At 39.9% G+C, this 21,387-nt stretch overlaps 1 protein-coding gene across 1 annotated transcript in view; it reads left to right on the top strand.

Annotated features, from left to right (window-relative positions):
• Window positions 1-21,067, top strand: part of FSHR (follicle stimulating hormone receptor) — a 93,538-nt gene extending 72,471 nt beyond the window's left edge. Inside the window, 6 exon segments of the mRNA XM_013949769.2 lie at window positions 127-198; window positions 2,373-2,450; window positions 6,322-6,390; window positions 6,502-6,576; window positions 12,040-12,225; window positions 19,620-21,067. Coding sequence (XP_013805223.2) covers window positions 127-198; window positions 2,373-2,450; window positions 6,322-6,390; window positions 6,502-6,576; window positions 12,040-12,225; window positions 19,620-20,847 — 1,708 coding nt within the window. The 3' untranslated portion in view covers window positions 20,848-21,067.
• Window positions 21,068-21,387: the final 320 nt, after the last annotated feature.

Below are 21,387 nucleotides of genomic sequence, written 5' to 3'. Positions count from 1 at the left end.
TGCATATGTGGCTGAAGTCTACTTTTTGTGGCTGCCATTTTGAGTCCAGTGTGTTTTCTTCTTTGTTAATTATTGCTTCACTCCTGGGACAGAGCTAATAATCTTCATTTGTTCTCTCTTCCTTAGGTTAATATCAAACACTGGCCTTAGGTTTTTACCCGCTCTCCGTAAGATTCAGTCTTTCCAGAAAGTGTTGCTGTAAGTTTTAATGTCTGCTTTTAACTTTTTAGAAGCTCCATTTGAATGTTCTACTGTTCTAACAAAATCTTTCAAGATGTGATTTCCCTTGTGTTCATTTACTAGCTTTATGATAGCATTTTAGGTTGTAATTCTGTAGGCATTGGTGATAATTTGGCCCAAAAGGTCTCCCTATTCTCTGGGTCTCATTTCCACAAAGTGTTGTAGATGATTGCATTTTACAGGCAACTCTTCCTTTAACTGTGTTAGGAGTGTACAGCTAGATGGCCCAGGAGACTGATAACAGACTTTTACTTCTAGTTCACCAATTGCAATTCAATCCAGGCTGGTGGAGGTGGAAATTTGTTGGCATCTGGTGACAGTTCTATGGCCTGCATGAAAAGAGTCGCCGATCTCAGTCCTGTTTTCAGCGGACAGATGGCCACATCACAGAAAACAAAACAAACCGCAAGAAAATATCCCTAGCATGTCTTTTTTTTTCCACTGGCAGTAAAACTGTCCAGGAGTGAAATATTGCTATGGAAAATTCCAGTGCCAATAGCGAAAAAATATTTGTGTGAAATTTTGTGTGAAAGCAGACACTTTCTTGTAAAAAATGCATATAATCCAAAACTTTATTTTTTTTTCACTGACAAAGATCTTGGCAGAAATTTTCAATCAATTCTTTATATAGTTGCACACAGAAAAGCTAGGAAATAAACAGATATTTCTTATCTTCCTTCAGTTAAGATATATTAGAAATTTTGAAATTTTGGAATCTTTAAATCAAAGATTTTTGAACCTTTGATTAGAAGATTTCAATCCGTGGGAATATTAATCCTGCAATTTTCTTAGTAATGGTCACTAATATAAATAAAAATATCTTGAAAAATTAGAGATGTCTGTATATTGTATACACGCATATACTCTTAAGAAATAAATTTATGTAATATGCTTGAAGTTTGTAATTCTGGGAACTGCACTTCAGGGCTCTGTGAAACCGTAAAGCAAAAACAACAGATACAGAGCTACAGAACATTATTCCTATATGCCTTTAGGATTATCATCAGTCTTAGCTAGATTCGAATTATTATGGCCTGGTGGTCAAGGGTTTTTCTTTTCAGGTGAAATTGCTCCCCTTCTGTAAAGCTAACTAGGCCTTGACACTGCTTAAGTCCCAAAATAGATCTTGGTTCAAACCCTGGCCCCACTGAGGTCAATAAGAAAATTCCCGTTGGCTTCAGTTGTCCCAAGATTTAAATCCCAAAGACAGATCTTCATGGGTTATTGATATTTGTAAGGGTCTTGTACTCAGGACAGAGGTAAATTTTGCTTCCACTGATGCTGCGCTCTCTCCCTGTTCCTAAGTCTGTTGATTTCAATTTGCAGAACAAGGTTTCTCTTTAACTCTCAGTTAATGCAGTGTTGTGGCCATATTTAACTGTCAGTATGAGATAATTCTGGAACTGCGTTTAATTTCAAGCTTTGCAGATAATTCATTTTGTTCCCTGCTTTCCAACAGAAACAGCATGAAAACAACCATATTTCCCGTCTAAATTATGAGTAATACTGTTTAACTTCTTTGAGGTCTATTTTGAGCAAGCAACAGAATGTATAACTGCAGTTCTTTTTTTATATCAGTCAAAACTGCTGAAAGACTGAAATGAATACTTGTCAGTTCAACAAACTCAATTGACAGGGGTCCCACGTCTTAAGTTCTTAAGCACGTACAAAGCTTATAAGCAACCCCGTTGACACTGGCAGGGGAATTATTCATAGGCTTTTAGGTACCCTGCTGAATCAGGCCACAAGACTAACGGCTTTTCGTTCTAGGTGGGAGGCCGAGAGAGACATCGCCTCACAGCCCCTCCTCTTGCATTTTCTGGATAGTGTATTTTCTGGTGGGACTACTTTATCCATGTTTGGGTACTCAGACCCCAGCTTTTGTATATTCTAATGGCTTAAGCTTGTTTGGGATGAAGGTATAGGGGTGTGGAGAACAACAGTTTGGAAATGTTTGACTTCAGTCTTTTTTACCAGGAAAGCTTGTGGTCTGCAGATGAAATGTCTTAAAAACTTTAATCATTATACTTAACATGAAATAGTCCCTCAGATTGAATATAAGGAAAAATACCTTTGGTGTTTGAAGTATCTTTTCTTATTGAAAGCTGAAAGAGGTATGATTTATTTTTCAGAGACATTCAAGACAATATCAATATACGTACAATTGAAAGTAATTCGTTCATGGGCCTGAGTTCTGAAAATGTGATTATGTGAGTAAGAAATAACAAATCCATTATTTTCCTTGTTTGCTCATTTCATTTCCAGAATAGGGTCAGGAAAACCTTACTTATTTCTGAGGGATGGGCACTATTATTTAGGCTTCCAAAACCAATTTGAGGTTTTAGACTTTTCCCCTGAAATCTGTGTATTCTGTTTTCCTGCCATGAAGAATGAATGCTTTTGTGGTTTGTTTTTATTCTAATCCTGCTCTTTATTTTAGAACTACAGCATAGAGCAAATTTAGTAATTACTGATACCAAGGTTAAACATATTCCACCTACAACAGCAGTTCCATGTGATACACTTTTTGTTCAAAAGGATGGCAAGACTCATAAATATTTACAGTCAGATACATCATTCAAAAAGACGTTTATTATTCGGGCAAAATATATGTAGATATTGTGGAAATATGGTATATTTATACACAATGTTAATGCACTGATACAGGCCAGTTCACAAAGCAGTTTCATGCTGTGTAGTTAGATGTCTTTTCATTTGACTTGAACAGTCATGTTTTTTAATGAACTATCTGGGTTCTTTGATCGTTTATATTGGTGTACCAAAATGTACTATTTGCTTACTAACAAGCTACCTTAATTTCCCCTAGCCAGAAGACAGACTGAAAAAACTTCCTGCTGTGATATGTAGTTTACCTCAAATACCAAAGCAGACAACCATGATCTGATTGACTGATTGGACTTGCACTGATTTTGGTGGGAGCGGGGTCAAACCATCAGTGCTTGGAGATTGGCCAAAATAGGCTAATAACAAGTCACTTGATTGTTATCTCTCCTTTCTCCCCATCAGTTATCAGCACCCGCTGTCTATGTCATATTCCCTAAAGTTTTAAACACATACACACGCGCACACACCCACCCCTGAGATATTCACACAGTTTTCTCAAACGTGTTCAAGTAATGATACTCCAAATGTATTGCTTTATCCTTTCTCTTATAATGATATTTGCCACTCATATGGAACTTTGTTTTGTCAGAGCACTGCGCAACAAGAACCTTATTTATTTCCATAATGCTGCTAAGCAGTGGGATAAATATGCAAGATTTTTATTGTGTTTTGATCTCTCCATGCCACTCAAGCAGTATGAAATTGGCTTTTCCTCCCTCCCCAGGCCCTCCCAGGGCCCGTATGCTTACCACCTTGGCACTGCAGGAGAGTGCTCTCAGATGGTGTTCAGGCTGCCCATCTGCTGCCAAAATGGGCCTGGGGGGATCCTTCCCCTTCCAGCTGCTTCGCCTGCCTCCTGCAACAGCCCCGCAGTCCCGCTGGCTGCCGGCTGCCGCCGGAGGGTGCAGGAGCAGCAGCGAGGACCTCTGCCTGCAGCCCGGTGAGGGCTCTGTAAGCAGCCCTGGCCACCGAGCATCTCATCAAACTATGTCCTCACCCTCCTGTAGTTCTCTCCATGGGACAGGGGCCCTGTCTGTGGTCTTCGGGCAGTGCTAGTCCCTGATTAGGCCTTCTTTGTGCTGTAACGAAGAAGGACTTTCCTCATTTTAGATCCAAACTTGCTGTTGTTCTGTACAAAATCGAAGTCACTATGCAATACTGTAAAAACTTACTGTTGCAAAAGCAGTAATTTGTGAAACCAGGCATGTCAAAATAGCATTAAAAACCCAGGACCCATTAGCACCCCCCACACTCTGGGAGAGACTCTGGGTCTGCCAGTTTTAGCAGGTTTAGTTGTGGCATGCCCCAAGCACGTTTAAGCCAGTTACTCGGATTGCATCGAATCTTATGCTATGCATGGGATCAGCACAGACTGAAACTGTAGATACATTTTGTAAAGTCATAGAAATTTATGGAAGAAATTTACCTTGCTTCCAGGCCTCCATGCCATTTAGAGCCTAGAACAGAGCTTTCCTAAATTAAGGTGTAAATAGTACCTCAGAGGCAGCAGCCTCTGGCACTTGGTGAATTTAAAATTGTGTTTAAATATAGCGCTATAGCCATGGAATGGTAACCAGAAGCATATAGGGCCAAGCTCTGGATCTCTCCATCAATTTGCACTTGTTACTAAAGTAAGACTTCCATTTTATTCAGTGGAGCTAGTAAGGATGCTGATTTAAGTGAGAGAAGAATTCGTCTCTGTAGAAAGCTGTCCAGGTAACAACTGAGAAAGAATTATAGTAAGACCTCAGGATTCAGGTAGAATCTTTGCTCTTTTTACTGCTTGGATGCAATTTGCCAGGTGACAGCAGTGTGTAGTCCACACCGCATGGCAACAGTAATGGCTTGACTTTATGGCATTGGTATCTCATTGCATTAGCATCATGTTCACTGAGAGAATGCAGTGAGTGCTAAAGCAGTGATTAAAATCATATATATCAGCCTGGCAGCTATGAATGGGTAAGATCAGCGTAATATAAAAAATGTTTGAAATGCTATAAGCAGGGGCATGTCTCTCCTCTTTGCCTGCTCGTTCATGTCTAATAGCGCTTGCAAGTGAAGGGGATGGTGACAGTTTTCCTGATCTGATCTGACACACATTATAGACATAGAGCTATGCACATCTGCCTTTCATGGTCAGAAGGGTAATCTTTTCAGCCAAGCCCATAACTGATCTTCATGTTGACCTTAGCTCACCATCTCGGACCTTAGATAAGTGGGTCACTTGCATGCTCAGCTTTCAGTGTGAATTAGAAATAAAATGTCCAGGTTTGGTGACAGTTTAATTAAATCATTCCATTTTTGCCATCAATCAGACCTGTCATCCTGTGCTGGAGAGGCTGTGAGTTGCAAAGTGACACTTAAAAGGAGATGAAAGATTACACTGCATAAATGATAAATATAACTGACCTGAGTGTAGATTTTTTGGACCATGAAGGGAACAGGGGGAAGGACATTAAACATTAATTAGTTAATGCACTACAGTAAAAGCTTGGCAGAAAGCCCCGGAGTTTTAGTTCACAGAATCACTACCTGTTTCTTCTCTCACGGGCAAGAGCCCAGAGGAGTTGGGGTTAGGTGCAGGGGAGCAGCCAGGGAGGGTAATTTGGAGAGGCAGCAGATACAGAAGGAATTCAGCAGCTTAGCAGGCAGTTTCTGCACCACAGCCACCCCCATGCATCCTGCCCTGCTCAGTCGCAGGCAGCCTCCCCTCCACCAGCGCGCTCCGGGGAAGTTAGACCACCGGCACAGGGACTCGGCAGCGCTAGTGTGTGGCACGTTTCCATGAGGAACTATCTAGTAGAGGAGACTTCTCTGTAGATGTTTTGCTGCTTTTAGCCACCTTCCCCTTTCCCAGCTCTCACTTCTCCCCAGTGTTTATTACTGGGGCCTTCACAGTTCTGGAGGCAAGTGGAAACGCTCACTGGAGCAGCTGCTCTCTTCCGTTTATTCCCTGGCCTTCTTGAGCCTTCCTCTTTTGTGTAATAATTGACAAAGGATAAGCTGTGACCTTGTGTTTCATAAGCATTTTGAAAATATAAAGTGTAAATAGCACCAAGAGCAACAGTAGGAAAGATTCTGAGCTCATTCATTCTATATGAATTCCATCTGGAATAACTTCACTGATTTTACTGTAGACTGCCAGGGAAAGCTATGGGAAGAACCATACCCAAATCCATGTATCTATTTTTTCTAACTTTGATTCAAAAACTTATTCTATGTGTCATTTCCAATGATAACGCTGATCTGTCCTATTCGGATCTGTACTCTCCAAATCCTTCTTCCAACTATTGGGACTTCATCACCTGGTATTCATAGAAATTTCCTAATTTAAATATCCATTTAAGAATTACACATGTTTGAAATCACCTTATCTTTTCACTGGTCTATTTGAATTAGGCATGTTTTAGTTCGGAAGCATGTATAAGAACATAACTGTTTTTTTCTCTATTGCAGATGGCTAAATAAAAATGGAATTCGAGAAATTGAGAATCATGCATTTAATGGAACCTACCTGGATGAGCTGTAACTACTTTTGTTATGTAGTAGTCTGCAAAGCAATTATTAGCAAGTAGCCGCTCCTGCAGGTTTTTTAATATCAGATTGTTTTAGCAGTGATATTGATGTGTTTTACAGAAATCTGAGTGATAACCACAACCTAGAAAAATTACCGAATGAAGTCTTTCATGGAGCCAATGGCCCAGTTGTTTTGTAAGTAATATTCAGATTTTTTTTCTCATTATTAACTTCCCAGAAAAGAACAGATAAGAATACAGCATTCAAATGTGAATGCAGGTCTGGATTTTAACATCTCACAAATGTTGGAGGTCAAAATTGGAGCTGCATGTCTGAATATAAAAAACTGGAAGCCATATCTGAAGTATCAGTCTAGATCCAATTTTTTGGAGCATTTGGATCCAATTATTAGATCCAGATTCCTCTCCAGAGTTGATTAAGATCTGTAAAAGAGAAGTTCTGCTTCACTTATGCAGTGAAAATGCTGTTCATTTTTTGTTTGGGGCAAAAGCAAGGATAGGTGAGTGGGTCCTCAGTGCTTAAATTTGAATTGCACACCCTTGAAAAATTTAAAACCACTGAGGATTTGCCCTGCAGCTCTGAAGCTTAATTCTAAAGATAAAATCCCTACCCTGTACTTCACACAGTTAAAATAGGATCTCTTCGGTGGTGTTAATCTGGAAAAAGAGGTCTCAGAAGTACACGGTTCAGCACTAGAGTGCTCATGGATCTCAGTCACCGTTACCTCAAGCTATGCTTTGGCACAGGATCTGAAAATACCTGTGATTGTGCACAGCTGCTTGTGCTTCTGAGCCCAAGCCACAACATGTAAGAGCAGTAACAAACACATGACCTTTTTTTTTTTTTTTGTCACCAGTTCATCAGGGCCTTTCTCTCTTTCCATCTACCCTGGATGTCCAGAGGGTGCCCCAGAAAGGGTGAAAGGGGGTAACTGGAATTGTTGGAAGATTTTACACAGAGGTTTAGAGTGGTTGGGAGTCTAAAAAAGGCAGAGAAAAATGGCTAGCCAACCTTGAGTTCAGATAAGAGCTCTTCTGAAGGCATTGAATATGTAGTCCAAACCCTTTTTCCATCTTGTAATGTTCAGTGCACTTATGATGTAAAGAGCAACCGACCATATGGGTTACCTACATTTTACTCCACTTGCATCACTCCCTCAAAATGCCTTTACCCTTTAGAAAAGACTGCCAGTGGAGCATCTTTTCAGCAGTAATGCACTTGATGTTTCACTGGAAAAACATCATTTCCTGGAGCGAGAAGTTAATGCAATTTCTTTGCAAACTGTAGCTGATACAATCATATTCTGGAGGCTTATCAAATTGATTTGGCTGTAGTTCAGATTCATTTGATAGTTCAATTTCTAACAATGAGTTATTTGTGTAAGAAGTTTTCTGTTCCATTACTAGTGTGTCCACTATTCTGTGGATGGTAAATTACCTTTTTATCCTGACTGAGATCATGAAAGAGGAGCCTTCTGCTCATCTGTCACTGTAGTGTACACCAGAAATATGCTTTCACTTATGGAAATGATTAACCCATAATGATATCTTTGCTGGGGAAAATAGTGTTGTTGAAAACAAATTTGTGTTGCAGGCTACAATATTTTATTAGACTGAACTTCAGAGTGTTTAATTGTTTGTTCTTCCTGCACCAGTGTCTATTAATACCGCCTTCTATTTTAGATTTCAGAATATTAAAATAACATGACGGATTCACAGACACAAATATGAATGTCACAATGCACCAGTTTTATCACCTAGTCTGCCTTACACAGGCTACACAGTTTCACAGATCAGTTCCTCTCTTAGGCTTATGACTTTTGGCTGAATTAGAATATCTCTTTTGGAAAGATACCAAGTTCTGAGTAAAAGAATTTCAACATTGACATTAGGCAGGTAAATCAAATGGCTAATTAGATTTACACCTATACACTTTCCTTCTGTATAAAAATGCACTTTATTTCCAACTTGGATTTTCATAGCCTCAATTTTCAGCCATTTTGTTTATTTCTCTTCTGGTGCTCCCAGAGCAATAGTAGCTTACACCAGATTTTAGGGACTGGGCCACTTACTGAGGTCCATAGGAGCCTCTGCCTTCCATAAGCATTAAAAAACTTGGGGAGTTCCAGTGAGGTGCAGGAAGGTGCAGGGGGACTCTCAGCTTTCCCCCTCCATAAATGTGATTCAGCTGCTCGATGATGATCCATTCTGGGCTGAATTCCCTGGCTGAACCCTGACTCCATAGTAGGGCAAGATGTGGCTACCATCCATCCTGCCCTCGCAGCTTGTCTTCAGTGGGAAACCCAAGTATGTGGGCCAGGAGAGCTCCAGTAGGTCCCCGAATAGACGGCTGAGTTCCTGAAGCACTTCCAGAGGGCACTGTAAATGCAACCTCTGAGAAGATTAGTATCACTGCTCAGTCCACCGCTCTCTCCCACTATCCCAGCCTTTTCTTGCTACTTCTATATGTGCCTTTCAAACCTAAACGAGATTATCCACTGTCAGTATATTTTGCTAATCCAACAGAGACTCCCAGTGGGAAAGGGAAGTGATAGGAAGAGAGCTCAGATTAATTTTGCTGTTCCTGCACTGGCTGCTGTCACAGCTGATGTCTAGCAGTGAACAAAGCCTCAAGGAACCTCTGAACTGAGGTCTGCTCTGTGACAACTCAGTGGAGTAAGTTACTAAACCACCTGCACCCTGTCTGTGTTTGCTCAGTGGCCTACTGGTGGTGTATCAACACCTATCTCTAACTGACATATCAGCAAACACTGCACTACTATGCAAAGCACTTTCCCCAACTTGCTTCCATTTATGTGCAATAACAATCTTAAAAAAAAAAATAGAAGGATGTTTAAAAGAAGAAGATATTTTCTCAGGAAGATATTTAAGTATTTTAGGTGTAGAGACAACTAGAGACTCAGTAACAGTTTAGCTATTTTTAAGTCTAGGTGATATTCCTATTCATATTTGTTATTTCCCAGCTGGCATAATAACTGTTTGGACTTGCTGAAGATTTCCAGCTAACAAGCCAAAGAAAACATTTTTCATGTCCTTGTTCAGAATTATAAAACCTTATGAAGTTCCATAGGCGCTTAATGTTGCCATGAATGATACTGTCTGTGGATTTCGGCAGAAAACTGCCGCTTACTTGTTTAGTCATGAGCATATACTCAAGGTGACAGTTTTCATTAGGCAGCCTGCTAAGGACAATAATCAGTCCATGAAACAATTGAGGTTGCCAGTTGCAACCTAATTACCACTTTAGGTGTCTAAGTCAGAAATTTAAAGCTTAAAGTTCCTCTTCAGCTGCTGCTTTTAGCTTCTGTGAGAAAAGGATCAGACCCTGAATGACCTCAGGACCAAAATATGGTACCTCTTAGTCTTACCTGCAGAAGTGCAAAGCGTTTCTGCTCTCACCTGTCCATCTTGCCCTTCTAGTAGACTTTACAGCCCTGGCTCAGGGTAGCAGAGTGGGGTCTCTGTTTGCTCCTCGGCTACCACAATTCACAGTAATCCAGCCAGCAGCTTAAACTGCCAGCGAAGGAGGGCTGTTGTTAATATTCCAGCATGTGAACTGGTGTTAACAGAGGAATGGACACAGACCTCCTTCAGACGGGGCTGTAGCCCTGGCAGATGGTCATGGTGAATATTGGAGAGCGCTCACAGTTTAAGCAGCCCCAGGAAAATCCGGCAGAGCCCCAGATCCTCAGCAGCCTGTGCGTAGCTCTCAAATGCACTCCATTGGGATTTGCCCCAAAGACATCCCTGTCATGCCAATGGGTTCCGGGGAGGAGACCCAAGTTTGGGGCCAAATCCTTAAGCTGGGCAGAGTTTAGGACACTCACCAGTGCTTTTCAGCATTTTCTGCCTGAGCGCTTTAGGGTAGTCCCCCTTGGCATGCAGGGGTGGCTCTCAGTTTCAGTACCCAGTGTTTCTCCAGGCCCTGCACGCGCAGCGCAGGGCACCTCTCCCGCACCTGGGGGGTGTGTGTGTGTGGGGGGGGGGGGGGGTCGTTCCTTCAGAGCTGCCAGGGCAGAGCTGCGTGCTGCAGTGCCTTGGGCCTGGGGAGTGAATCCGAAGCCACCAGCTGTGGGCACATTATGGACACAAAGATCATGTTTACCCAATGCTAATAATTGCTTTAGTAGCTAATATGAATTTGTTAGACTTGGCTGACCTCAGCTAAAGATTGTGAGTGCAGAAACATTTCCTGGTACTAATTCTGTTCCTTAGAATGAGGAGTGGAGGTGCAAATGTGCATATTGTGCATAGCAGCTGTCTGAACTATATATATGCTGCTAAAATCTGGTCTCTCCCACGTGTGGCACCATTCTTCTGCATTAATATTGTAATAAAAATAATTCGTGCATATCATGTAATGTAAATCAAATAACGTCCTGACATAGGACTGTTACAGGTGAACTGGAAAATACTTCGGGGTGTATGGAGATAATACCAAATAGTCAGTCTGATTTATTAGGGAAAATCTTTTTCTTTTGTCAGACAAAATAAAAAGCAGGGCAGCCTTAGCAAATGTTGGATCCTGGATCAGTCTGGTGACATAGAGTGCAGCGGCTAAGGGAGGACTGGATGAGGTTGCTTAGTCCGTCTTACTATTGCTGTAACAGAAGAAAGTGTGCTTTCCTGCTGTCAGAGGCTGAAGGATACAATTTGTGTCCCAGACAAGGAAATGTGGGGACAACTTGCCCCAGCTGTTATATCGTGGAGCATGGGGATGGGTTCCTGAATAGCTCTTTCCTGGGAGATGGTTGGTCCTTCTTCCCTTCCCCCACCTGTGTGGCACAAGTCAAGATTTAGTGTTTGTACCATGCAACATTTTTCCTTTGAAAAGTCTCCTTAATGCTGTCTTTAGTACATTCATAGTCGCTGCTTCCATCAGTGCCTTTGATAATCTGCTCCACACAGTAATTGTCTTCCACATAAATACATCTCGCCTAACCTCCTGTAATCTTGCTCCTTCCTTAGTTTCAGTCTGTGCTCTCTTTGTTTTTTAAACCTCTGGAAAAATTTTATTATTTTCATTCCTCTCAGTCTGAACCTTATCACCCCATCTGTCTTTAATCTCTTTTCTTCCTAATGAATACAAAACCTCATATTCTCAACCTGTCTTCACATCTGTAACCCCCCCCATGAGCTTGTATCTTCATATTTATTGCCTTTTGCATTTTCACCTGTCCTGCAGTAGCCTTCCTGTAATGTGATGTTCGTGAGGAACATAACAAACTTCTATTGTGATTTCATCAGCCTTTTGCATATCATAACAGTGTTCTTGGATGACTGGTGCGTTTATTTCACTATTCACTAAACCCAGAATCATGTGGAGCTAATGTTTTTTTGTCACTGTTAATTCTTATCCCGGAAGGTTATGGGATTTTTTCTTTTTTTTTTCAAACCGGACTAGCGTCGCTTGATTATTGTTTGCAATGAATATTAGTTCAAGTCTCACTGAGGAACTCCTAATTTATCCCTCAATCCTGTTTTCAGTGTGGATTTCTAGATGACCTCTTTCCAGTCACTACTCTGAAAATGAGCAGGGCAGTCTAAAACATATCATCTCCATCGCTGAGCAAAAGTTAATTTGCTTTTTACTAAGGTTTTCATATGTTTTCTTAAGGGATATTTCAAGGACAAGAATCAGTTTCCTGCCAGGTCATGGATTAGAACTCATTAAGAAGCTAAAAGCAAGGTCTACATACAATTTAAAAAAACTTCCTGATTTAAGCAAATTCAACTCTTTGATTGAGGCAAACTTCACCTATCCTAGCCATTGCTGTGCGTTTACAAACTGGAAAAGACAAAAGTAAGTAATTTCATTTGTTTTTCTTTTTGGTGCTTCTCAGCTGTTGATAGTGAATTAAACAAACTTATTCAAAATCTGAATAGGAAATGCCTCTTCAGCACATATAAGTAAATGGATAGAAATAAATAAATGTAGAATACATAATGTTTATGCATGTTACACAGTACACCGTATTTCAGGTTGGTGATAAGTTCTGATAGCTCTATTAACATCAGCATTTTCCCCAGCCGAGAGTCTAGCCCATACTTGTCATAGGCCATCTTTCACTGGCACCTGCAGTCCTGGATCAGCACAGAGCCACACTGAAGACACTCAGGAGAAATAGCTTGGCAACTTTTCAGGAGGTAGTTGGAGGGAATGCAGTGTTTCCACAGAAGCTTGTCAATATTTGACCAGCAATTCAAGAGGGTAACAGGACCACTGAGTGGTCTTAACCTCTTCTCTCAGAAAGTCACAGTGACGTTGAAAATCAGTATGACCAAACATACTTTATCTGTCTAGTCTACATATACACCATTTAGGGATATGATTTCTAAATTGGCTAACCTAGAGACCCTTTAACAGAAATCGAGTGTGGGGTCATCTTAGACTCCCAAAGTAAATTCCCATGCTAGTTTTAATTTATCATCAGCAAGATGCAATGAGACTTCATATATCAATGATTGCCATGAATTATTTTCAGCTCCTCTGGTAGAATTAAAAGGTACATATTAATTAGTTAATGAACCTCCTGAATTTGTGCCACTGGAAAACCTGAGGGATTGGTACCTATGGAACCCCCTGTTACTGTTCCAAGTTCTTCCTTTGCTAGATGTCCTCAAAGACTTGGAATTTGACATGACAGAAAAAAAAGAAAAAAACACAGATCATGGTTATAATTCAAGACACTGTCTTCAGAAGTTGCCTAAAGCTTCAAAGAAAGATAAAACCACATAGAGAAAGCATAAACAACTACTACGCTTTAATACTTATAATAGCAATTTATTTTATTTTTAGCATTGTACTGTCACCAGGCAGTGTAAGATGCCTCATCTCGCTTGTGCTGATAGCTAATAAATATCAGTTATGTGTGCTTGCAACACTAGCTGTATGAAGAATGCAAGTCTGGTGGTGGAGACTACAATGATAAGGAAAGTATCTGGCAGAATCAATCCCTCATTAGCATTTTGGATCAACAATGGGCAAACTTTTTGCTAGGAGAGTTTATCAGAAGGTGATATTTTCACATAATTCTACAAGCTTATGGAGGCACAGTGCTTGGTGGCTTGCTAAGTAGAAATGCTCCCAATCCTTCCACCACTGATGGCAACTTGATAGTTGCCATTGATTTCAGTGGAAGCATGCTTAGTCCTAAAAAGCTGAATGAGCAAAGGGATTTTGATATCATCTTATGATTTACATGTTTGACCAGACTTCTGGCCTGCTTGTGCCAAATCAGGACCCAAATCCCAAAATCTACCGCTCAAGATAGGCAACTCTGCTGGATGTTTCAAAAGCAGAGTAAGAGTCACTTCTCCCATTGAAAGAAAGTCACAGGAGGAAATGGCACTGACCTTTCAGTAAGATCTCAGTAGCTCATACCCTCGCTTGGGCTATAAATAACTTCACTGCCACCCTCGCCCCAGGGGATTTAAACCCATGGCACTCAGTTCCCTCTTTGTTCAGCCATTGCCCTGACAGGTAAGAAGCCAGCAAGGACTCTTACTAGCCTCCCCACAGCCTGGGCGAGAGTAATTTGAAAAGAAATGTCCATGAACTGTGCAGAGCTTGTGTAAGCCAAGTGTGACTGGGCAGCGAGCTGGGATGGAGCACCACGCTGAAGCAGCTGGTGCTGCTTCGGGAGCAAGTCTGGTCACAACTTCACTCACAATCATCTATGGTATCATTTGTAGTGCAACAGGAAGAAGTACTACGCACGTTGGAGCTGCTCTTCTTTATGCTGGGTCTTTGAAAACTCTTGTATTGATATGAGCGCTTCTTCTACTGTTTGTCCTTAAAGGCGAAGGGATTTTCTTGTCAGAAGAATTTGTAGATAATTTCTGGAATCAAGGGGCTTGGCTTCACAAGTTGCCTAAATCTAAAATTTCAGTAAAAAAAGTGAAATTTAAAAAAAAAACCAAATCACTATAAGGCGACTAATCCTTTACATGGAACCTTCTAGGAAGTACTTTCGGTGGTAAAACAAGGTGATGCTACAAATGCAAATAAAGGCAGAACTACATAAAATTCCCATAGCTGACCTCTCAAAGTTTTCTTCTTCCCCCTGTACAAAAAAGGTCTTCTCAAGATAAATTTTCCTTGACTTCAATAATGCATACATTTCTAGGCCTCACTGAATATACTGTTTCTGAGAGGTAAACTCTGGAATATCCCCAATGCCTATTCTAATCCCTGCTTCAGATGACTGACTTCTGTTCTTGGAAGGTGGTATTTGGTGCTGCTGCTCCTCTTCTAAGAGAGAGGCTCTTTGCATATGAGCACATATTAGTATGTCATTTATATCATTGATATAAATTATCTAAAAAATTTGCTTTAAATGAGTGAAGGAACCTTCAAACAACAGAAAAAAATGGCTTAAGATCTAGTTTTAGTGGAGTCAATAAAGCTGTTTTTATTTTTAGAGATTTTGAAACATTACCTTTTTTCATAAAAGGAACCATATTTGGTACTAAATTTAAAATATTGACAAGTTTATATTAATTTCTGTGCTAAAAAGCTGAAAAGACTTTTGAAAGAGTAGCTGCTGTGCAGGTACAAAGACTTTTTTTTTTTTGTCATTTCAGTTTATTCTACTAATTTAATTAAATTCCAGTTAATTGTAGTTGACAAAGCCAGAAGGCTTTTGTTTGTTAAAAAGTCTGTGTAAAAGAGGAGAGACACTCATTCTAAAATCTAGAAGGACAAGATAGCTATAAATAATCCGTTCATATCTCTGGCTATTATTATGAATTTCTCTGTTCAATAAATACATTTAAATAAACTGTTTTCTGTGTACAACACATTCAAAGTAGTTTTGTTTCACTGTTAAAAGAATTGAATGCTGGTTTGGTACATTTTAACTTTATTAAATTTTCATGCAACCAGACTGTGACATGAATCATTAGGAAAACAGTAATCATTGTCTTGTAAAAGAAATGCATCACAACTGGGTTAAAAGTACAAAAATGAAGACTTCATTTAGATCAGTGCATGCTCTGATATATGATTACTTGAATAAATGTGCACATGTAGAGTGTATCATCTTCTTGATCAACAGAACAAAGTTGAATGTATTTATATTTTCTATGGCTACCAACCCTATCTTTTAAAAAATACTAAGCATAAATGCGAAACGATTGAAACAAATGATTTAGAATAAGCCTTCCTGTTAACCAGTTTAAATCAAAATTAAAATTGGTCTTTTCATTCATATAGTCATGTGTCTTGTACTGGAATTAGTGGGAGACTGATATATCCTCTCTCCAGTTTAAAGATATCAAATGGATGTATTTTGGTTCAGAGGAATGACAGAGCACTGGAACAGGTTGCCCAGAGAGGTTGTGGAGTCTCCTTCCTTGGAGATATTCAAAAGCCACCTGGACGCGATCCTGTGCAACGTGCTCTAGGTGACCCTGCTTGAGCAGGGGGGTTGGACTAGATGATCTCCAGAGGTCCCTTCCAACCTCAACCATTCTGTGATTCTGTGAACGGTGAAGTGCCCTGCGTGTGAACATCAAAAGTATTAACATACATTTTGGCAGAGATTAGTCAAACATATAGTAGCTACACCTGCCTTCATTTCAAAACAGTTGTGTGGACAGCTGGCACAAGCTGTGTGTGCATTCAAGACTGCCCAGGTTTTTTAAGAGTTATTAATAGTTTGCAGTACTTGATCGCAGAGTTTTGATGGTGTCTTTGGTAAGAGTTGTGTTGGTTTAGTGCAGCAGATATTACTTATTGTCATGAGAACTGATGTGACTTGACTTACCCTACATCTTCACAGGACCCATTCATTCTCCTGTAGTAGTTTAGGTCTCAAAATATTTCCAGATAATCCAGGGAGGATAAAAAGGATACCCAATAATCCCCAGAAATGCTTTTCTAAGGATCACTGGGGCATTTGATGTTCACGTGGGAACTTTAAGAAAGAATTAAGACAGACGCCTGAAGCCTCTTTCTGACTGACCCATTTACATGAATTTTCCCCTTTTTTGAGGCTTTTGCAGCATTCAAGATTAATGTATCACCTCTCCCATTACCTGGTTAAAAACCATATGCACCAGTGAACTGATTCTGTTGTGATAATGGGAAGCTTAAATATGTTATAGCAGCAGTGTTTTCTGCATTTTGGAGGATGTCACGTCAACCACAGACCAGCTGCAAGACTGAGACATGAGAGACAAAACATCATAGTCAATTTTGCTGCTTCTTTTTCCACTCCAAGAAGAATTACAGTATATGATAAATACTGATCTGTAGATTCATTACACTAGAATACTTTGATGAAAATTGGCTGAGCAAATGGAAGGTAAAGTGATTTTTATGAAAACTTTAAAAAGACAAGTCCACTGTACTATGTTGAGCTCCTCTCACATCTTGCTGTGATTGGAAATAATATCCTGCTCAGATAGATAGCGCTGAGGCTGGATGTTAAAACTCTCGACTTGGCATAGACCATTATGAACTTCAGCAAGCTTTTGGCTTTCTCTGACATAAAGATCACCTGCCAAAAAGAACTAGAGTGATATGAATCTGTCCTTACACGTTATCATTGTTCTTTGGAAGTCCTGTCACTTGAAAACCTATTTTTAAAAAGCATGGCAGCATCAGGAGACATATTTGGGCCTCATTTCATGAGAATATAATATCAGTTGCTCACAGCTCATCTGATGGCACTTTTCAGTAAGCATAATTGATTTGAGACAGGACCTAATATGGAATCTAGATCTGGACTATTTATTCTGCGGAGTGTATTTCTCAGCACAAAAAAATCCTGCTTTCACCAGATCCAGACAGAGTGCATAAAATGACTACTTGTACAAAGGTTGTTATTTTTGTCTATTTTTGTCAGCGCGCTCTGCCAATTTTAATGTTATTCTTTAAGTTGTCCTTTCTCTAGTTTATTTTTCAGACAATTCACTTTTTAGCGGAGCCAACAAGAGGGTTACAAATAGCATGAATAAATGGACTGTGTTAAAATGCATATGATCTCAAAAGGACGCAAGGACTCATCCTTTGCCAAAAATGTATTAAATTATTACTCTCAGTGCACTGTACAGTGCAAAGGGCAAATAGCCCAGGGCAAGAAGGCCATAAGTGCTAGTCACAAACAGTCCATACTAGATGAAGGTTTTTCTTTCCCTTAGTAGTTTTGAACTCTGCCCATCTTAACTGCTCATGGTGCAAGTAACCAGCCGGAAGACCCCCTTGGCACCAGTCCTCAGAACAAACAGAGCATCTAACCTCACGGGACTCTAATTTTATTTGTGACCTCTGGGTGTTAAATAATAACAAGAATTAGTAAATAATAATAATAAGCAGAAATATTTTACTGGCCCTAAACAGCTGCCTTATCTGTGGGACAGATGTAGCTCTAAGCAGTGTCTCCATAATTTGGGAAAAAGTATTTTTCACTTGTGGCTGAAAAATGTTTGATTAAAAACATTTCCTTGGGTTCGTTTACTAAGAAACACCAACTGCAGTAGCTTTCAGGACCCACGAGTGCCTGTTGCACTCAGACCTGAGGGACTCGCTCGCCCCCCCATCATTGCCCCTTCCAAGCGTGCATTCCCTTTCAGCTGCAGAATTGTTGCGGTGTTGCTCAGCCAGCCCCTCGCTCGTCCCTGTGCTAGCAGAGCACAGAGGAGCAAATGTAATGCCTTGCTTCGGGTGTCATGACCTCCATAGTGCATATTTGACCTCACAGAAAATCAGCTCTCTACCTCAGCTGATAAGCAAGATAAAAAATACTGATAATAATAGAGGATGCTCAGGACCTCACAGGAGGTGAGAAAATGTTCCTCACCTGCTGGCACTGGGGCTTCATTAGTTTTCCTTTCTTACAAACAAATGCTTTAAACTTATGGTGTGGGGGAGCTGGAAGATGTGGTAAGTGTACAAAGTGAAAGGATAAAAATAGGTTACAGAAAAGAATTCTCCCTTGCCTAACTTGCCCAGAAAGCTGTTCTCTCATGTGTACTGCAAGTCAGAGTAGGATATATGCTGAGATCCTGTCCTGGAAAATCTATAGCTAAATTGCTATCATCTAAGCTGTTGACAAAAGTAGGCAGAGCTGAACTATGTTGGTTTTACAGCACGTTGTCAGCTGCTTTATTTGCTAACACTCCTTGGTATTTGTTACCTTGATGGAGCTGATCATCTCTTTATCTATCTCAGCCAAAACACTTGTTTCTTCAATTGGTCTAGTCATGAAGGAGAAGGGCAGGGAAGTTAATCCTCTCCGAAATAAAGGTAAATACAACCTATCAAAAAAGGAAAGTTTTTACCTTCCACAGATTTTTTTTTTTTCTTGAAACTCTTTTTTGAAGCAAACTCTTTTCCTTTGTTTACTTGTTCTGCTGAAAATTCCAAAATTTTTAAAAAAGACCTACTGACAAAAACAAAAGTAGCTACTAGTTCTACAGAAATGTTCAGCTGGGTCGGGTTGGTTTCTAAGTCATTTTCCTTGAAAGTTTTAAGCAAAATGTTCTATGAGGTCTTGTGTTTGGATCTGTTATGATATCTGCCTTCCAGAGATTATCTGGAAGCCCTGAATGAGCTCATTTATGCTATTTATGCTATGTTGTGTTAATGGACAGTGGCCATCATGATATGAGATACTGAAAATAAATGGCACAAACTGGAGTTGCTCTCTGCCCTGACAGAGTTACAAGATTAAATATGACACTCTGACTGCCAAGAACTTTAGGGAAAAAGGAATTCTAGAGTAACACTAATAGATGATAGAAAGATTATGATTATACAGACTCTTTATGGGCACAGTTGAATTGAATCATACTTCAAAGTTCAGTCTTATATAGTGATTCATCATCATGTTTCCCCCATGCAGAATCAGATTATCAATAACAGATTATGTGAGAAGTCCAGTTGAAATAAAGGAGGTTTCTTACAGCCTGCGTCTGTCCATGTAGACAACTGCATTATGATTGTTAGTACAGCAAACATCAAGCTTTCCCTTCCCTTACATTTTACTATGCTTTCAATTTATTTACATTTTTATGTAGTACTTTATAAGTAGGGACCAGTCAGCCTATTAATTTCAAGCTCCAGGGTGGTCTCTATAATCAGCTAACCAGAAGGACAGAGCTGTTAATGGAAACTGCATGATTTCTCATTTGTTGCATGCCTCTTGCTGTGTCTCTTAGTTTCCAACTGTACTCTTTTTACAATTTCAGCACTGAATTACATCCAATATGTAGTATATCTCATGCCAAGCAAGACCTTGATGAACAGCATGGTGATAAAATGCACAGACGATCTGCAGCTGAAGATTATATTTCCTACTATGGCATAGGTTTTGACCCAGCAGAGAATGAATTTGACTATGGTTTATGCAATGAAGTAGTTAATGTAGCTTGTTCACCTAAACCTGATGCTTTCAATCCATGTGAAGATATCATGGGATACAATATTCTCCGAGTCCTGATATGGTTTATCAGCATCCTAGCTATCACTGGGAACATTGTCGTCCTTGTTATTTTAATAAGCAGTCAATACAAACTCACTGTACCTCGGTTTCTAATGTGCAATCTTGCATTTGCAGACCTCTGCATAGGTATCTATCTCTTGCTGATTGCATCTGTAGATATCCAGACCAAAAGCCAGTATTACAACTATGCCATAGACTGGCAAACTGGGGCAGGATGCAATGCTGCAGGATTTTTTACAGTGTTTGCAAGTGAACTCTCAGTCTACACACTGACTGTGATAACTCTGGAAAGGTGGCATACCATCACCTATGCCATGCAGTTGGACCGCAAGGTTCGATTTCGTCACGCTGTGATTATAATGATTTTTGGCTGGATGTTTGCCTTCATGGTGGCCCTTCTCCCCATCTTTGGAGTCAGCAGCTATATGAAGGTCAGCATCTGTTTGCCCATGGATATAGAAACATCATTTTCTCAGGCTTATGTTGTATTTCTTTTAGTGCTGAACGTACTCGCATTTGTGATCATATGTGCCTGCTACATCTGCATCTATTTTACTGTGAGAAACCCTAATGTCGTCTCTTCAAACAGCGACACTAAGATTGCAAAACGCATGGCCATACTCATCTTCACAGACTTCCTCTGCATGGCACCAATATCTTTTTTTGCAATATCAGCATCACTAAAGGTTCCTCTCATCACAGTGTCCAAATCCAAGATTCTTCTGGTTTTGTTTTACCCCATCAACTCATGTGCCAACCCTTTCCTCTATGCCATTTTCACAAAGACTTTCCGAAGGGATTTTTTCATTCTGTTGAGCAAGTTTGGTTGCTGCGAAATGCAAGCCCAGATTTATAGAACAGAGACCTCCTCATCTGCTCATAATTTCCACACAAGAAATGGCCATTACGCTCCTGCATCAAAAAACAGTGATGGTACTATTTATTCACTGGTTCCTCTGAATCACTTGAACTGAAATGTTTGCATGAATTTGTGTCTGAGGCAGTGTGATAATCACTTTCAACTATGAATTTGAATAATGACTTCAACATAGTATATAAAATTATTTTTTATGGGGAAATGTTTTTATTTCCACTTTGCAGGGTTTTTTGTTCAATGAACAGCCATCAGAAATGATACATAGTTGTCATCAGTTCTTGAAGGACAAAGAACCAAAAGTCAGTATGCACCGAAGTGTCCTTGTAGAATTGTCTCAAGAAATAAATGAATTGTATAAACTGGTATTTCCCACTATACATCATTCTAGGAAGATGTTAGCTGCTTACTGCTTACTGAGAATTAAGTACTGGCTATATACGGGTGAAAGAAAAAATATGTAGAATTAATTTTTTTTCTGTGAGGCATGCTATAACAATGACAAAGTAATTAGCTTTTTTTATTAATTTGATCTCCTGGGGTTACAGGAGGCAGAAAGCCAATTTACACTCTTCCTTCAGCACAGACTTACTAGGAATGAGACTATCATCTTGTGTTGTTTCCATTTCTGTTTGCCACA

Source organism: Apteryx mantelli, chromosome 3 (genome assembly GCF_036417845.1).
Source record: "Apteryx mantelli isolate bAptMan1 chromosome 3, bAptMan1.hap1, whole genome shotgun sequence".
Taxonomy (NCBI): domain Eukaryota; kingdom Metazoa; phylum Chordata; class Aves; order Apterygiformes; family Apterygidae; genus Apteryx; species Apteryx mantelli.
The sequence above is the reverse complement of the archived record's forward strand: the minus strand, read 5'-3'. Positions and strand labels throughout refer to the sequence as shown.